General features: G+C 47.3%; 1 protein-coding gene across 2 annotated transcripts in view; it reads left to right on the forward strand.

Annotated features, from left to right (window-relative positions):
* Positions 1-7,083: 7,083 nt before the first annotated feature.
* LOC8052458 (programmed cell death protein 4) overlaps positions 7,084-17,148 on the forward strand; it is a 37,554-nt gene continuing 27,489 nt past the window's right edge. Inside the window, exons 1-6 of one of the 2 annotated variants that reach the window (XM_029989120.4) lie at positions 7,084-7,592; positions 8,123-8,235; positions 8,299-8,412; positions 10,466-10,687; positions 13,592-13,689; positions 13,749-13,863. In XM_029989120.4, the coding sequence (XP_029844980.1) occupies positions 7,310-7,592; positions 8,123-8,235; positions 8,299-8,412; positions 10,466-10,687; positions 13,592-13,689; positions 13,749-13,863 (945 nt within the window). In that variant the 5' untranslated portion in view covers positions 7,084-7,309. Of the gene's footprint in view, positions 7,593-8,122; positions 8,413-10,465; positions 10,688-13,591; positions 13,690-13,748; positions 13,864-17,148 lie in introns of both variants that reach the window. The other variant, XM_040499049.2, reaches the window with a different exon arrangement.

Genomic DNA, 17,148 nt, shown 5'->3' on the forward strand with positions numbered 1-17,148 from the left:
CTCATAAACAGCATTTCGCGATATAGGCCCTAGGAAATCAATTATTTTTATAATAACATTTGCTTACTAAAGATATGATGTAAGTGACAGGTCCATCAAGTTGAATCTAGCTGGCAATTGTCTTCTGTAAAATTGGACAAATAAAGTTGAAGGGTGCAGGAGGAGAAATATCTCGGAAAGTTTGACCGAATTCTAGCGCTAGGCACCACTTCACGGACCTTTGTGAACAAATATTTATTTGTTTGAACAGATTCGCTTTGTAAATTTCGGCATTGCCAGCCACTAAAAGTAAACCTCTATTCGCCATCGACAATCCTGGACTCGAATAACTGTTATGCATACGGCTCTTTTTCTTTTTTCGGCGTCAAGTATTGTGATTTTTAGATACTGGCAAAAGTTAAAATAGTGTACGCAAAAAAGAAAAGCGTCATCATTATTGCGCATGCGCCGAACCCAAACTGCGTTTTGGATTTGCAAATAGAAACAATGTTACTTCTTTGTGCACGCTATTCTAAAACTCGCTACTGTTAAGTGTCTCTGGAAGTTTCTTACGCGGGAAGTCCCAGCCTTTGTGTTAAAAGAAATGACTGTCGAAATGGGAGTGAGCACGGTATACAATTTCTTAAACTTAATAAGTAAAACGACTAACCGAATGATTACGTCGCAAAAAAAGATTGAGAACCTTATACACATGTAGGTGTGATATATAAACAAACAAATCGTCTGATGCTGACGTATTGTTACTTCTAGCCTCAAATAAAATGCAAGTTAAATGCTTTTTCTCCATCTCCTCCACGAGTTACCTTATATAATCAAAACAAACTGTTTTTGATATATTACGAATACAAGGAACGATACTTTCAGGAAATTCAGATAGTCTCCTTGCGCTGATTATTGACGCCTTCCAATCCTAAATAAGCAATATAAATAATTATACGCGCCTCTAACTAAGAATGTTCCGCCACTATTAGTAAACAAACCTCAGTTGTCATGAAGACCTTTAAACCCCCGTGGTGTCTCGGTCGTCAAGTAGATGGATCGGACTACAGTTTCCGAAGTAAGGCAAGAAAGTGCGGTGAAACGCAGCGAAAAACACCAATACAACGCATCTGCCAAGGCGCGGAGAGGAGAGCGGAGCAGCAAGTTGAAGCAACCTAATGGCTGCCACGTCACGTGATTACAAGATGGCAGCGACCATGCGGAGGATGATGAAAAGGTCTATAAGTGTGAGCATGGCTGAAGCTACAAGAGCAAGCTCCGGGCTTTCAGCGTCCCTGCCAAGCACGCGCGCTCATGAAGTGCAATACTGTTCAGGGCTACATGCACGCGTTTGGCCGCTTGTAGCTTCAGCCTCGCTTGCTTAAAGGGGCCCTGCAATCATATTTAAGCGTCTACCTTTTTTGCAGTTTCCACGTCTTTTGGAGTTCAGGCAAGCCAGCAGACACGGAGAGAGTAACGAAATATCGGTGCGTCATATTTTAACCGGATGACGCGGAAACCTCCTCCACCGACAACGGCGACCCACGGTACCGAAAGCGCGCAAAGTGTGACGTCTTTGGTCCTGGGCTTACTACTGGTCAGAGCCGCTAAAAGCTTCTTTTTAGTCGAAATACAAAATACAGTAAAACCTCGTTATAACAAAGTTGAAGGAGCGATCGTAATTATTTCTTTATAACCATTAGTTTGTTATAGCCAATGTCCGTTTCTTCCCACTATTAGCAAGCAAGGGGAATTATGATTGCTTTGTTCTATCCATTAGTTTGTTATACCCCATTTTGTTATAGCGAGGTTTTACTGTATAAGTCGTGCGAACCGTTTCAATTATTTAAAAAAAGTAGTTTTTGTTCAGTCTTTTAGATCAGAAAAGAAACGAATGCAGTTTATAAAGTACGGAAACAAGAAAAGACCCGTCAACATACCCGCCACCAACCGGTGGAAAAGGTGGCGCATACTAGAAAGGAGTAGTGGGATCAGGCGCCGACACGGAAAGGTCCCGGATGTACGCGGCGGCGCTGCGGTCGTATGGACAGGAGGATTCGACTGGCTCCGAGCGTTCCGAAGGCCTTCGGCGAGAAACTTTGTCTTGCGGTTTGGCCGTTTCACGGTATGGCAGCGCGAAGTGGCTCCCATTCTGAACTGATCTTCACCCCGTGTTTGCTGCCGTTTGTGGCCAATGAAGTGTCATGCCGAATTAGTGTTTAATCACGCAGAAAATGCAATGAGAGCCGCTCTGGCTGCCCGCTGCATATAACCTACCCAGAACATGCTTTAGTGGCGCCCTCTCACGCCATCGACACGGAGTGCGGCAGCCGTGAGCGCTTGCGATGAGCCCACTACCCCTCCTCTAGTTCACGGCCACTCAAGTGGCCGTGAACTAGTACCCCTCCTCTAGTTCACGGCCACTCAAGTGGCCGTGAACTAGAGGAGGGGTAGTGAGCTCGGCAAGTGGTTACGGCTGCCGCACTCCGTGTTGACGGCTCGAGAGGGCGCTACTAAAGCATGTTCTGGCTAGAAGTGGGCAGGCAGGGCGGCTCACATTGCATTTGCTGCGCGATTCAACACTAATTCGGCATGACACTTCATTGGCCACAAACGACAGCAAACACGGCCGGGGTAAAGATCAGTTCAGAAAGGGAGCCACTTTACGCTGCCATACCGCCAAAAGGCCACACCGCAAGCCAAAACTGCTTGCCAAAGGCCTCGGGAACTCTCAAAATCGGTTGGATCCTCCAGTCCATACAACCGCACCGCTGCTACGTACATCCGGGACCTTTCTACGCTCGCCGCTCGTTAATGCCTGATCCCACTACACCTTTCTAGTATGCGCCGCCTTTCCACCACTTGGTGGTGGGCATGTCGACATTTCTCGTTTCCATACTTTATAAACTGCATTTGTTTCTTTTCAGATGTAAAATACTGAACAAAAACCACTTTTATAAATAATTGAGACGGTTCGCGCCACTTATGTTTTGTATTTCGACAAAAAAGAAGCTTTTAGTGGCTCTGACCAGTAGAAAGCCCAGGACCAAATACGTCACATTTTGCGCGCTTCCGATACCGCGGGTCACCCTCGTCGGTGGAGGAGGTTTCCACGTCGTCCGGTTAAAATATGATGCACTGATATTTATTTACTCTCTCCGTGCCCGCTGGCTTGTCCGAACCCTAAGAGACGTGGAAACCGCAAAAAAGGTAGACGTTTAAATATGATTGCAGGGCCTCTTTAAAGAGATACTACAACGAAATTTCGGCGCTCATTTTTTGGTTTATATGTGTTCAAAGGAGCAGCATCACATCGAACATACCAATATCTTGTTAAAAAAGTCTCGAAAAGGAATTTTAAAACGAATTAAACGATTAGCAAAGAGCACCTGGTGGATGTTGCTAACGCCTCGCTTGTAATGCCCATATGACGGAGGTTGTCTCGCCTCCGGCCACGACGAGAGAAGAGGGGCAGGAGGAACTCCCCTTTTGTGTGTCGCAGAAGTCGCTATTTTCCCCGGCCCTACAAGATTACAGAAGATTAACCCGTCACTCAAAATCCGTACAAAAGCAGCCGCTTCGGTGGCTGGAACGACTAGGCCGTCCTCATGATGTCAGCCTCGCCGTAGCTTTGCTTGTCTTGAGAACACCTACGTCACGATTGCATTGGATGCCAGGTGGTCTCCGCTAGGCCTTCTCCGAGAGCTTGCCAGAGTGGGCCGTTTATAACGAAAAATACAGCCCACCAGGCTCAAAATAAAAACGTGTGATTGTCATTTAAGGATATTGTGGATCATATTTAACCTATTTTTGAACACGACGGGAATATTTCAAATTTCGTTGAAGTATCCCTTTAAAGTGAAACCAAGTCGCCAGACTCGATCTCAAATGGACCATAAAAATCGACGCCTGCACGTAGCAATCTGAACTTTTCGTCAAAGTTGTATTTCACAGGTCGGTTTTTTCTTGTAAAATTATACAGCGTAGCTCCCTTTTTGTAAAAAAATAGGGCCTAGAAACTTGCCAGCATCAACCGCGTGCGGCGACGCAGGCGACAAAGTCGAGTTCGGTTCTAGTTATTTTTCTTTTCTTTTTCTGCGATAGAGGAACTGTGGACCCCTTGGTATCGGCGTAATGCCCGCTCACGTTGCCTTACCCTCCTGGGTTGAACCAACAAACAAACGTTTCATTCATGGTCTCCAAGAGAGCCTGACTAATCATCCTGAACAATCGGAGGTACGGCATGCTTGAATTGCTGCGAATCCCGGAGAAAAGCTCACCGGAGAAAAGCTCAGCGGATATAAGCTCACCGCAAAACTGGCGGATGCAGAGAAAAGCTCACCGGCCATTGAGAGTATGCGCAGAAAAGCTCACCGATTTTTTTAGAGCGCAGCTCTTAGGCGCCCGTTTCCGGCTTGAGCGGCGTCGCCGTCGGCGTAACCAAGGTCGCCCCCAGGTCACGTGACCTTGGACCTTTCCGCAAATAAAGACACTTTATTTGCGGAAAGAAGCAAACTCTGAGAAACCATCTCCGATTTTGGAGCAAAAAAAAGTGAAAGCCGTTTGCAACTCCCTGTAACACCGAATTAGAGCGCAGCTCTTGAGGAGGAGGAGGGAAGGGTACTGGGGGGGGGGGGGGGTGAAGTGACCTGGGGGGGTCACGTGACGATGCCAATGATGTCATCAGTGACGATGACGATGCGGACTCCGATGACGTCATCAGCGATGATGACGATGCGGATGTCGGTGACGTCATCAGTGACGTCACTGATGACGTCATCCGTGATGATGATGATGACGATGCGGATGCCGGTGACGTCATCAGTGACGATGACGTCATCGGGGAGGTCACGTGACCTCGGCGGGTGGTCACGTGACCTGGGGGAGGGGTTACCTAAGAGCTGCGCTCTAAAAATAAACTTATACAACACTTATATGCCTCAATCTGAAGGTCACGAGCATTGCACGTGACCTTTGTGATGTCACACGTGATGTAACGTGTGACGTCATCATGGGAAACTTCCCATAATGCAACGCACGGTTACGCCGACGGCGACGCCGCTCAAACCGGAAACAAGCGCCTAAGAGCTGCGCTCTAAAAAAATAATAAATATAAAAAAAAATATATATATATATATATATATATATATATAACGGGCATGGTGGCGGGAGGCCGAAGGCGTGGGTATAAAACTGAGAAGAAAAAAACCCTTAGTGAAAAACAGCAACAACGGACGATTTAATCTCCTGACGAAGGCCGGACTCCGGCCGAAACGTCGAAGATTAAATCGTCCGTTGTTGCTGTTTTTCACTAAGGGTTTTTTTCTTCTCAGTTTTATATATATATATATATATATATATATATATATATATATATATATATATATGACGTTTACAATTTTCGGTAATGCTTAATTAGAGCGCAGCTCTTGATGAGGAAGAGGGGAGGGAAGGGAGGGTATGCCTCTCCTCCCCCTCCCCTCGTCTTCGTCTGCTCCCATCCCATTTAGCGGGAAATTTGCGCTAAATTTCCCGCTAAATTTGGCGGGGAATGTTTTTCTTCTTTTTACATGGAGGCTAGCTGTTAGATCATGCCTAGCATATCAATTTATTATCATTAAATTTCGTCAACTTTGTAAAAAAGAGAATGTCCTTTTTTGCATTATTTGTTAAGCTCATTGGGTATATTTCTCCCAAACTTATGTTTGCGGGCGAGTGTTTTCTGTGGTTTACTCTCTAGGCAACAAAAGGCTAACTGAAAATTTTATGAGCTTGAAAAACAGGAAAAAGTTCGAAAACTTAATTATGTCTGCCCAAAACCTAAAAATGAAAACCATATATGTCGAAAATCCAAAAGTGCATGCGAAACAACGCGGTGCCTTAAAACAGTATAAAACGGTCAGCATAGGATATCGAGGTTTCTTTCTTCCACGGAGAAGCACGTTTTCTAGCCGTTTGTGCTGGTGTTTCCACACGTTGCCTTTGCGTGATAGCGCCTTTCTACGGCGATCCACCCGTCACCGTTGTTACTCGTGACCTGTATAAGAACTAGTCTTCTGTAAGTTAGCGAATTGGACGAGCTGGTGAACGTTATACATGATGAAAACCGCTCAAACGATGACGACGGAGTGAAGACAACAAACACGACAGGACGAAGCTGGTCTCGCAACGAAAGTTTTATTCGTGAATTGAACAGAAAGAAAACAGCGTAGCCGACACTGATTACATCGACAAACACATACTTATCCATCAGTCACTACACAATCTTTAGAGCTGAAGCGGTTCCCACACAGCTATTCATATTAGCTCGTAAAGAACAAACCTTTTTATCTGACAGAGCTACCGACAGCGCACTGTCAGCTGTCAATGAATTGTTGTCTTTTTTACCGGTGTCCAATGTTGTGATTTTATACTTGCGGCTACACTAATATACAGAATGGGTGATTGCTAATTTCGGAGGAATTAGTAAATATGAACTTGAAGGATATTACAAAAGTAGTACATATTTTTAATGAAGTGACGAATTCGAATTGTGTTAACTTGCCACGTGTGACGCAAAATCCGCTAAGAAAGACTTAAAAAAAAATCGGTGAGCTTTTCTCCGCATCTGCCGGTTTTGCGGTGAGCTTTTCTCCGGGGAGTTTTTCTACGGTGAGCTTTACCCCAGTGAGCTTTTCTCCGCCGCCCAATTGCTGCAGCCGCGAGAGTAGTTCCACGTAAAGGAACAGTGCGCTATCAGTGCATGGTTCGATTGGTTCAAAGCTTTTCGGCTGAAAAGTTAAAACTGCGGGCAACGAGCCCCCGTTCGAGACACTGGCTAATCGTACAATATGTTTGTAAACAAGTTCATCCCTGCTCTGCCACGTGGGGATCTGTGCTCTGCGCCGAACGCCCCCAAAACCAGATGCACGCAACGCGATTTATTCAAAACGGACCGCTTAATGTGACCCATATTTTGACGGGCCCGCTTGAATGCAGTGTGAAGTATTGTACGCACTCTTGGAGGACGAAGCTTGCAGGGGCAATAAATGGCGATACTTGTCATTGCTGGCGTATCGATCTTTCGGCTACCGCCAGCGCCTCGCTGGTCTCGCCGGCTGCTCAGGCTGCTGACTGGCGCCGCATCAGGTTTTAAGAAGGCGTAGCGGCGCAGTGTACTACGATAGTTCCACTCGTAGTACTGTACGGGGAACTCGTGTCTTGAGCTTTGCAATTGAGCAGCGGTTTTGTTTCGCGAGTTTCCGTCGCTTTTCCCAAAGATCAGTCGATTTGGGTGGGATAGACCAGAAAAAGGTAGCGTTGAGCTTGGTCGTCAAACAAGAGCGGTGCCATGTCGAGCGGAAACGAGGTTTTCAACAACCAATTGGGCCCCGGGCATGAGGCTCCGCTCTTGGTGGAAGACGGCGAGTCGGTCGTTTCGGCCGAGATGGACAGCGACTCAAAGCGGCCTTTTGTCGACGGACGAATCAAAAAGAAGGCCAAGAGGCCGTCCAAGCTGATAGCGTCCGGAGACGTGAGTCCCGTGCTGCCTCCAACGCCGAGAACGCATCCCCAGTACCGCAAGAACAGCCGGAGGCCGAGGAATGGCCACGGGCGGGGGCAGCCGAAAAAAGGTAAGCATCCGCTTTCGGAAAAACTGTCAGCGAGATTGCACTGCACGTGCGTGTAGCGCGCAGCTGGCTACCGCCGAAACGACGCTCGGATCGTTGCAACTATGTTCCCTTCCCAAGTAAATAGAAATATGGCGGCTTTGCCGAGATCCTTTTTTTGTTTAGCTGTGCGCGCCGCTAACTGTTGTCACCGCTACCTGAGAGCTCTCCCTGGTTCTGAGCCCCAAGGACTTGACTGGTCTTTTACAAGCGGGCACCGGGCACGAATATCCTTCTGCAGAAACAGTTTTATGCTTGGTCTCCAATCGTGCACGCGAACGCTGCGGTACTGGTTTCGGTTTTGTGAAGAATGCTAGTGATCTCAATTGGATTCGAGCATGTGCGCAATGCTATGTGTTGGAGTTCGAGGCACTCTCCAGAAACTCGTACTGCACTCGCAAAGCGAGTGTTGCGGTCGGTGGCGCGCGTAACGTGCCAGCGCATATGGACAGTGTTCTGAGCGGAGCTGAGCACGACTTTTTCGGGCACCGCAGGTGGGGCAGGAGGAAAGGGGACCTGGGGCAAACCCGGGAGTGAGCTTTCGCTCGAGGACGACGACATCTCGGCAGCAGATGCCCGTGACCCTAACTACGACTCGGACAATCAGGTGCGTTGCAGCTTTCGGCATACCCGGTTGGCCCCTTGGAACCGAAACTCGTCTCTCTTGCAGGAGAACTGCGAGTTCGAGTCTATAGTCCCGGAGCTCACGGAGGACGAGTTTGAGAAGACCGTCTACCCGCTTTTGCTAGAGTACTTTGAGCATGGCGACACCAACGAGGTGGTGGTGAGTGATGGGTGCTGGCATTGGACCGGCCACATGGAAAGGCAGGCAGGCTGCTCTACAGGACTTACTTTGGCGGGCTTTGCTAGCAGGCAAATGGTGGCTAGTCTATACATGCCTTGCAAGTGACGTTACCCTAGGGAACATCTAGGGAAGGACGGGGCCCCGCACCATACTGGTGGTTTACTTCACACCGCGCGGATGCGGTTACCAAGGCGTAAAATGCTGCTAACGGCCCGGACATGCCTTAACATGCACCATATTTTCAACAAAGGTACCGTGGACTTAGATAAACGTGTTGAGCTTACGATGATGACGTTTATCCAGTACGTGCGGAATTTATCGGCATTGGTGCGATTGCGCTTCGAGCAGAAAGTTTCGAAGTGCCGCCGGCGAAGTTTTGACGCAAAGGGACATGCCGTGTCGCCAAAAAAAGAAAAAAGCTTAATTGCGCGCTTCATAATTTGACGAGCGGCTCTAGGAGTCGCTTGTAGAAAAATTGTTACGATTTTGCGAAATACTGGTAAACAACGCCATGTTACCGTCATAATCTTAACCCTGAGACAGGGATAAATCAAATAACGGACAAGAAACTCTCATTGTCTCGGGGTTTATATTGTTATGTTTCCTAACCGGCTTGCCTGCATAATTTCGCTCCTCGCAAAGGTTATCGTATCGCGGACGGCACAAACCGATGACCCGGCGGCTCGGCGAGCTTGCACATGGGCGCCGCCGATCGCCGTCGGGCCGGGCTTGCGGCGCAATTCTCGCCCGGATTCGGTCGGGAGCCCTGAAGGTGCACTCGAAGCGTGAAAACGGCGTTATGCAACGAAGGTCAAAGGCTATATACACCACGAACGAGCAAAAGCCGATGCAAAGGCGTGCGCGAACGTAAACAACGGTAGAGAAGTGTCGCCGTTCGCCGCTATGAAACGCGTCCCGCAAACTCGATAATCCGCGGCCGCATCTTTTTCTTGCCGCTCGTAGTTTCTCTAACTTGACGTCTACTCTGTCTCGTGGGGCATGCCGACGAAACGATCGGACGATCGTCGGGATACGAGGTAATTGCTAAAGCCGAGCGCGGCGCAGTTTACCATTGCTCTCGCTGCGAAGGGCCGTCGAGTCAACCACCAGCATGGTAGATACCTGTGTTCGACGTCATGATGTGACGTAGGTGCAAGGCATGTATAGTGCTAGCACCTCGTAGCAAGTACTCTTATAAAACACACCGTGAGACACAAAGGGCTGTCCCCAACCGGGAAGAGCACTTTTTGCAGGCATCTGTTTGGAAGAGCACCTGCTGTGTAGTAGAGCGGCCCTCATTCTTATGTTGAAGCCAACAGCTAGCCATGGACGGACGTCAGGCACGATATACATATTTTGCAGGCACGATATGCCGAAGTGGAAGCATGCACATGCTGCGGCGCGGGGTCAAATCCCATTTGGACTGCGTTCAGTTCCCGCTGGCCTTAGGGGTGTTAGCTGTAACTAGGAGGGTCAGCTGCTTGACCCAAGGATCGAGCTCAATGCCCACCCCTGCCTGTTGCACACCACTTGCTTGGTTTGTTTTTACATATTATGGTTGCCAAACTTTGTGTAAATCCTATGGTTCGAGCTCACGGAAGATCTGACGATGCACACAAGAAAGACCACATGTTCTGCAGAAAGCTAGAAAATGTGCGGCGAACTTAAGCCAAGAAAACTTGAAGGAGCTAAGAAAGAAATGCAACAAGTTTGGAATATCCTGACTAATATTAAATAACATTTAAAAAACATTGGCAAAAAAGAAAAATTTTTTTATACTTTTTTATGGGCTAAGTTATGCCCAGAAATTATTTTGGTTGAGCTATATTCAGCTGCACAGTGAAATGGCGTGCTTCTGCTCTGTAGCCTTGGTCGCATTGCCACAGAAAGTTGACCCCAAGTATACCCACCTAAGTGACGTAACAATTACAATTGAGTAATAAAACTGCTAGAAAATGACCAGTGCTAGGGCTGCTGGCGAAGTGTAGGCTGGGATTAAGAATGGGTTAAGGGAGTTCTTCCTCTTTGTCAGCTCTCCCTGGAGGAGCACAACCTGAGCCAGATCCGGCCACACCTGGTTTGCCTGGCCGTCTCGCTGGCCATGGAGCGCAAGCCGTCCCACCGGGAGATGACCTCTGTGCTGCTCTCGGACATGTATGGGCGCATCCTGGCAGAGCCCGACTTTGAGAAGGGCTTCCACCTGCTCTTCAAGAGCCTCCCTGACCTGGTACTGGACACCCCCGACGCCACCACGGTGCGTATCTTTGGAAAGATATGGGGGGCTTTCCTTCCCCAAGGTGGAAAATTTCTGCACATAGGTAACAACGGTGCCTTGCACGTGCAGTCTGAAAGGAGGGATTTTGTACAAGGTTTCTCGTGTGACGTGTGCCTCTGTATTTTTGTGCTATGGAAACAAGTGTATTACATGGAGCCCTTTGCAGTTACACATTACTCGGAGAGCATGGGGACGGACGACACATCTTTCGACTTTCAACACTTCGAGAATTTACTTGAAGTGGGGAAGTTTCTTTGGGAAGGAGGGGTGAGGAGAGGGAAAGAAGAAAAATAAAAAGGGTGGCAAGAGTAAACTGGAGGGACCGAAAAGGGAATTGCTTCTTTGATGACTGGTACTCCCCATCCTGCTTGTGATGAATCCCACTGGTAGATCCGGAGCGCCTTCCAAAATCCTCGACGGAGGCAAAATTTCGCTACGTTTGACCTGCTCCGAATTGACGAGCCGAAGACGAACTCGCATTTTTGGAGCGACCCACCGATTCGCCCGAGACTCTTGGCTATTCAAAATGGCTGCTGCTCGAACTTGGCGAAGTGACCAGTGCCTCAGCTGACTGATCTTTGCGACAACCAGTGGCAACTGTCACGGCTTAGCTGCAGAAATAACACGCGACACAGGCCAGGCGGAAATGTCCATACCCTCGAGCCCGTGTCACAAATAACGAGGAAGACGTCCGCGTTCGTCATCGCCGCATGCCTTTCGGCTGCCTCGAAGCAGCGGGGCACGTGCAGCGATCGCCACTGGAGTTCAGATTTCTGGTAAGACTTTCATAAACACAAAGAGGTAGCAAACCATCACTTGCATGGTCGTTGCCTTATCCATTGTTGCTTTATTGCCCGAGATAACGCCGACGGCATACAGTGTAAAAAGGTAAACAATAATTGGCTGCAGAATGAACAGACCTAACTTTGCGTCTGCCTCCGGCTTTTCTGTCATTCTTTTTCTCGTTCTTCCTCTCGCGATTGCAGATGTCAGCGCTTGCAATTTATCACGCTGCAGTCTCAACTTTGTATCCCTGATTTACGCGAGGTGGAAGCATTCAAGCCGTCCGAATCCCGCGTAAACAACCAACGCATCCGAACAGATCAAACTTGACGGCCCGACCGGTCCGGCTACCCCGCTGTCAGGTTCGTCCGGGGTGGTGAGAGGAAGGATCAGGAGATTGAGTCAAATGCATGAAGAAAAACAAATATATATATATTCAAGTCAGGAAGTAAAAATAAAAAAAAGGCAACGTTAGAAAGGCACAAGAAACGAAACCCTTCGACCGTCCAAGCACGTTCGGTAGGCGGTATAGTCACCCCTGGGGTCGTAGCCCGGGCCGCAGGTGCCCTTGATGGTTCGCCCCCTTGATCGTTGGTGAAGTAGAGCGTACCGCGATGTCGGGAGAGGGCTGGTTATCTCGGGTACGGGTGCCTTGATCTCGGGACGGAGCCGGTTGCGCTGCTGGTCACCGTGCTGAAGCCGGTTACGTTGAAGTTCAGCTTCCCTGCAGCCTGGACAGAGCCAGGCTCGTTGATTCTCAGCGCGTTGGGGCCGGGACGGAGCCGGGTAGCGCACCACACTGACGCCGGGACGGAGCCGGGCAGCGCACCGTTCGAGCAGCCAACCGTCGCGGCTCTTGGTCCAGCTTCGAATCCCTTCGCACCCGCGATACTGCTCTTCTTTTTCTTCCCTTCTCTTTCTTCCTTTTATTTTTTCCAAATCATGACACCCGCCAACCTCGCCGTACATGCGCACCGTGATGCACTCTGCTGAGCTAGAGGAAATGACGTACGCGCTTCCGTCAACTTTCTCCAAGATCTGCGGGATTCCACGGAGCGGTTGTGGCACGATTTGGGGCGCTGCACGGGGCAAGCGTTGCCAGAGATCTAAGAGCGGAAAATGACCGACTCGAGCCAGATCTGCCAGCGGAATATGCGCACTGCAAATGGAGTGCTCGAGATCTGCAAGCGGAATTCACCATTACAGTTTAAGCTCATTGTAACAGAACTTGATTTTGGCCAAGATTTTGGTCTGTTGTAAAAGGAGTATGTTGTATGCAGATATGAAGTTGAGTCAATGGTACAAAGAGGAAAACAAACTGAACTTCACAAATCGGTATGTTATATCCAAATGTCTGTTGTAACCAGGTCTGTTGTAATGAGCTTAGACTGTAGTCTTCCTGTCACCTTTTTTCTACTTTCCCTCACCCTTCCTTCCAGAAGAAACCTGCCCATTTCAGGCAAATTCTCTGTGTTGAAAGTTGAAACACGTGTCGTCTGTTCCTGTGTTGAGTAAAGTGTAATTACATGAACATACTGACCTTCTAAACTTGGCCCTGTCTAGTTTGTCTGCGTTTTTGTATTAAGTCTATAAAAATTGTTTTGGTCGTCCAACAAACATCGATTTTATTTGCTCTGGTTACTTGATTTTGTGTTGAAGGTGTGTTATAAGCAGCTGCAACTAGATATTAAACTGGATAAAATCCTTTGAACCCACAATAAAGGAAATATTCTGCATACTTACACCCGTAGATAACCCACAAAACCCTTTTTTGAGACTTTGTGGCCATGTATTAGCCAATGGCACTTAAGGTAAGCATTTCGTTTGTTTCCCAAACGAGAGATATCGGAGCACAAAAATTGCTTCTGTGCACTGGTTTGAGATGGTGCTTTGTTTGGACAAATTTAGAGTGAGGTACTCCTACTAAGGTTGTTTTTAAGAATAGGCCTTATTGTCTCGGAGCGATGCCGAAGCCGCCATTCAAGATGCTGTTACAAACGACTGAAGGACATAGAAGAGAAGCCCAAAGGGACGCATTTCTCTTCCCCTCCGCGGAGGGCGTTTGAGTGCCCAGAAATGTGACGCCAGACCTTTGGACAGGTCCTGGGCAATTTCCTGGCACGTACGGTGGCAGACGACTGCTTGCCTCCCAAGTATGTGCAGTTGAACCTGGAAGAGACAAACTGTGCGCTCTCCAAGTAAGCTGCCCTGTGGGAATGCCCAGGACCCCCCACTCATCTTCTCTTGTCCCTGACAGGCAGACCCTGCAGCATGCCAGCACGCTCCTGAGCATGAAGCACGGCCTGGTTCGACTCGACAACGTCTGGGGAATGGGAGGTGGGATGCGTCCTGTCAAGTATCTCGTCAAGAAGGTGCGTGCCGCGGGGCGACGTTGGCTTGTGCTGCTAGCTTTGCTGCCTCAAATGTCTCAGTATCATTCATTTTATTTTATAATATGTCACAAAGCTATACAAAGTGTTTGGATCCATAGCCAAAGGCTAGTTTGGGTTCCACTAACAAAATAGATGTTTGAATATGACAGGCAACATGCGCAACATAATATTAGAGTAACATCATAAAAAACCAACATAAGTAATTCAACATTTTACTAATCTGAAACATGATAGAAAAAAAAACAAAAAAAACTGATCTTAGCTTTCATTTTGCAATTCAGAAAAAACATTTTTAGACATACCAAAAAGTAACTTTTCACTTTCATATTGTTAGGTGCAGTCATGGCTCGTTGATATGTACACTTCCGTTTCCCAGAAAAATCGTCCATAGCACGAGTCCATAATAACAAATGGGGTAAAAAAAAAAAATGCATTGGCATGTGTAATTAATAGAGTGGCAGAGGTGAAGCATGTTACAGCCCTTACAAAAAAGTACAAAAACTAAAGCGTAGTTGGCTTTCGCATAACCGTTGGAGAAGGGGGGAAAGAGGAACTCGCATCTGGACCCTCTTTTGTGTGGCCCAGATGTCGCTTTGTCCCCCCAGAGCTTGTCAGTCAAATTTGTACAAAAGTGGCATTCTTCTCTCCCGCTTGTGTCTACGACAACAGTGTATATACCTATACTCTGTTTCACGATAACTTGGTGAACTGTGGAAGCTACAGCCCCCTATTCGCGACTCCAGCGACCTATAGGGGGCGCCACCACTAAACAAACATGGCGGCCGAGTCCAGGTCGCGTCTGCTCGGCCGGGCCGCCTGAACAGGTGGCGTGTTCAATTTAACTGATCTTCTTTTGTTTAATGCCCAATTTTATAGGTACTTGAATTGAGACGGTTAAGTGTAGCCGGTGCACATAAACTTGCAAAACATAGTTTTGTTTTTCCGGTGTTTTTTTGTTCTTTTCATGCCAAACTTTTGTTTCAGAGATTTCGTTCAAAACCGAAACTATGGGCTCCAGAGAGGCTGTAATATACTAATCAGTTTTGATCATCTAAGGAAGACGGCAATGACTACAGAATTGTTCCACCGAGAGTAATTTTCAGCTAACTCGCATGCCTCGACCATGCGACTTAACTGTCAGCGAAATCAAGCTTTTGTGAATATCCGTGTTTAAGAAACAGCTCCAGTCGTCTGCTCGGTCAACGACACAGGCTGCAGGAAAATTACAAAAAGTAAGCAAGCGCTTCTTGAGCCAAGGACCATGTTAATCTGCCGGCGCCTCACTAAGCAGCTGATACTCGTACTTCAATTCAGGTTTTAGTAGCAATCGAGAAGTCATTTTGACGAGCGGGTCATGTATTATATTACATACTATGTCCCACTAAAGTGATATTAGTATATTCTTTGGGTTGAAATATGAACTTAGTTGACTAGCTATTAGGTGAACTGCTGAATAAAAGTGTATTAGACAGTCAGAGAGATACTACTTAAACTTAGCCAAATGGTTCTAGCCGGCAGCATGGAGACAAACTGAAGAGAGTCTTCATCGGAGATTCTCGCAGAACCTCTCTGACATTGAACTTTGCTTCGAATCCTGAACGGAGAAAATTTGTATTTTTTGTGGCCGGTCAACCTGAGCAATGTGGACGTATATTGCTGCTGGCTCCGATGGGGGTATAATATAAATATTGAAGGCGCGATAGATCAAAATGTCGTTACAGCTTCTAACGTTGCGAGACTCGTCCCCCACCTTTTGAAAACAGATAATTTTCCTCATTCATCATTTGCAGCGAGCAGGTTTTCGTGAAACAAGTAATTGCGAAATCAGCCCAACTTCTTCGGTGTGGTTCAGAGACTTTTTCGGCGAAAAGCAGGCAAGATGAATAGCCAATGCACCGACTGGCGTGGGTGGCTCAAACTTGAAGCTAACCGAAAACAAACTCAAGAAAAGCAGCTATCGAACGTTCCCATTCACATGACTGTAACATTGGTGTTCCCTCCAGTGACACACCTCGTCTGTCGTCCTCAGTCCACCGTTCTACATCCTTATAAAGAAACCACTCATCAGTTACCAAGCAGTCGTCACTTTGAATGTGATTCGAGACAGACAAGAAATCAAAAAGTTTTTTCCGTGATTCCTTCCCATCCAAGAAATCGAAAGCACGCGACCGTGTGTTGTGGAGTAAACGGGCTTTCAAATACGTGATGGAAGGATCTCCTGAGGCTTCACCACACTGATAAACACTCAGGCAAATTTAAGAAATTTCCGGACCTTCGTCAAATTACACTGTTTGCCACCGCGCCGACAACACATGTCCGCGAAAACCACCAGAGACGCCGAGGGGCGCGGAGCGACCTGGTCCGGCTGGTTCCTGGTTTTCCTGTAGACGCTGAGCCGCAGCATGCTGAGCCTTTCGGTAGTTTTCATCCATGTCGGAAAGAGAATGTGTGGTATGGAACGTGGTTATATACGCATTTTAGCATTTGACCGCAGCGCCCTCTCGTCTATAAACATTGAGCCAAAGCATGCAAAGTTTAACGCGATTATATACGCATTTGACTGCAGTGCCCTCTCCTGTATTTATTTATTTTATTTATTTATTTATTTGAAATACTATCGGTCCCACACAGGACCAAGATAGGAGTGGATTTTTTACAACACAAAAAAATACACACGCTCAAAATGCACAGATTAATAACACGAATTTAACACAATGATGAAATGACAACTCTAGGTACTGCTGTCAGAAATCTCTGAAATAAGGGAACTAAACTCTTCTCGAGTTTCAGCGGTAACAACATGTGCGGGTAGCTTGTTCCATTCTCGCGCTGTTTGTAAGAAGAACGAATACCTAAAACAGTCCTTAGAAAACTTCCGCTCTTCCACATACCGAGCATGCTTGCTGCGGGTTATACGCGACATGCTCTCCTTAATATACTGTTGCTTATTTACTAGAACCAAGTTATTCATTATGTTATAAAAAAGGTTAAGCCGCTTCCGCTTCCTCCGCACCTGAAGGAGGGGTAGATTTGCCCTTTTATAAAGAGGTGACACAGAGTCCAGCCGTCTATAGCTAGAAAAAACAAAACGTAACGCACGCCGTTGAACTTGCTCCAGATTTGATATAAGATATTTAACATGCGGGTCCCAGACTTCACATGCGTATTCTAATAAAGGCCTTATTAGCATCTTGTATGCTGTGAGTTTTGTTTCTGGGGAAGCGAGTTTAGGAGTGCGCCTGATGTACCCTAATCTTTTGTTAG

The sequence above is a fragment of the Ixodes scapularis genome, unplaced genomic scaffold (genome assembly GCF_016920785.2).
Source record: "Ixodes scapularis isolate PalLabHiFi unplaced genomic scaffold, ASM1692078v2 PGA_scaffold9__187_contigs__length_104089568, whole genome shotgun sequence".
NCBI classification, from domain to species: Eukaryota; Metazoa; Arthropoda; class Arachnida; order Ixodida; family Ixodidae; genus Ixodes; species Ixodes scapularis.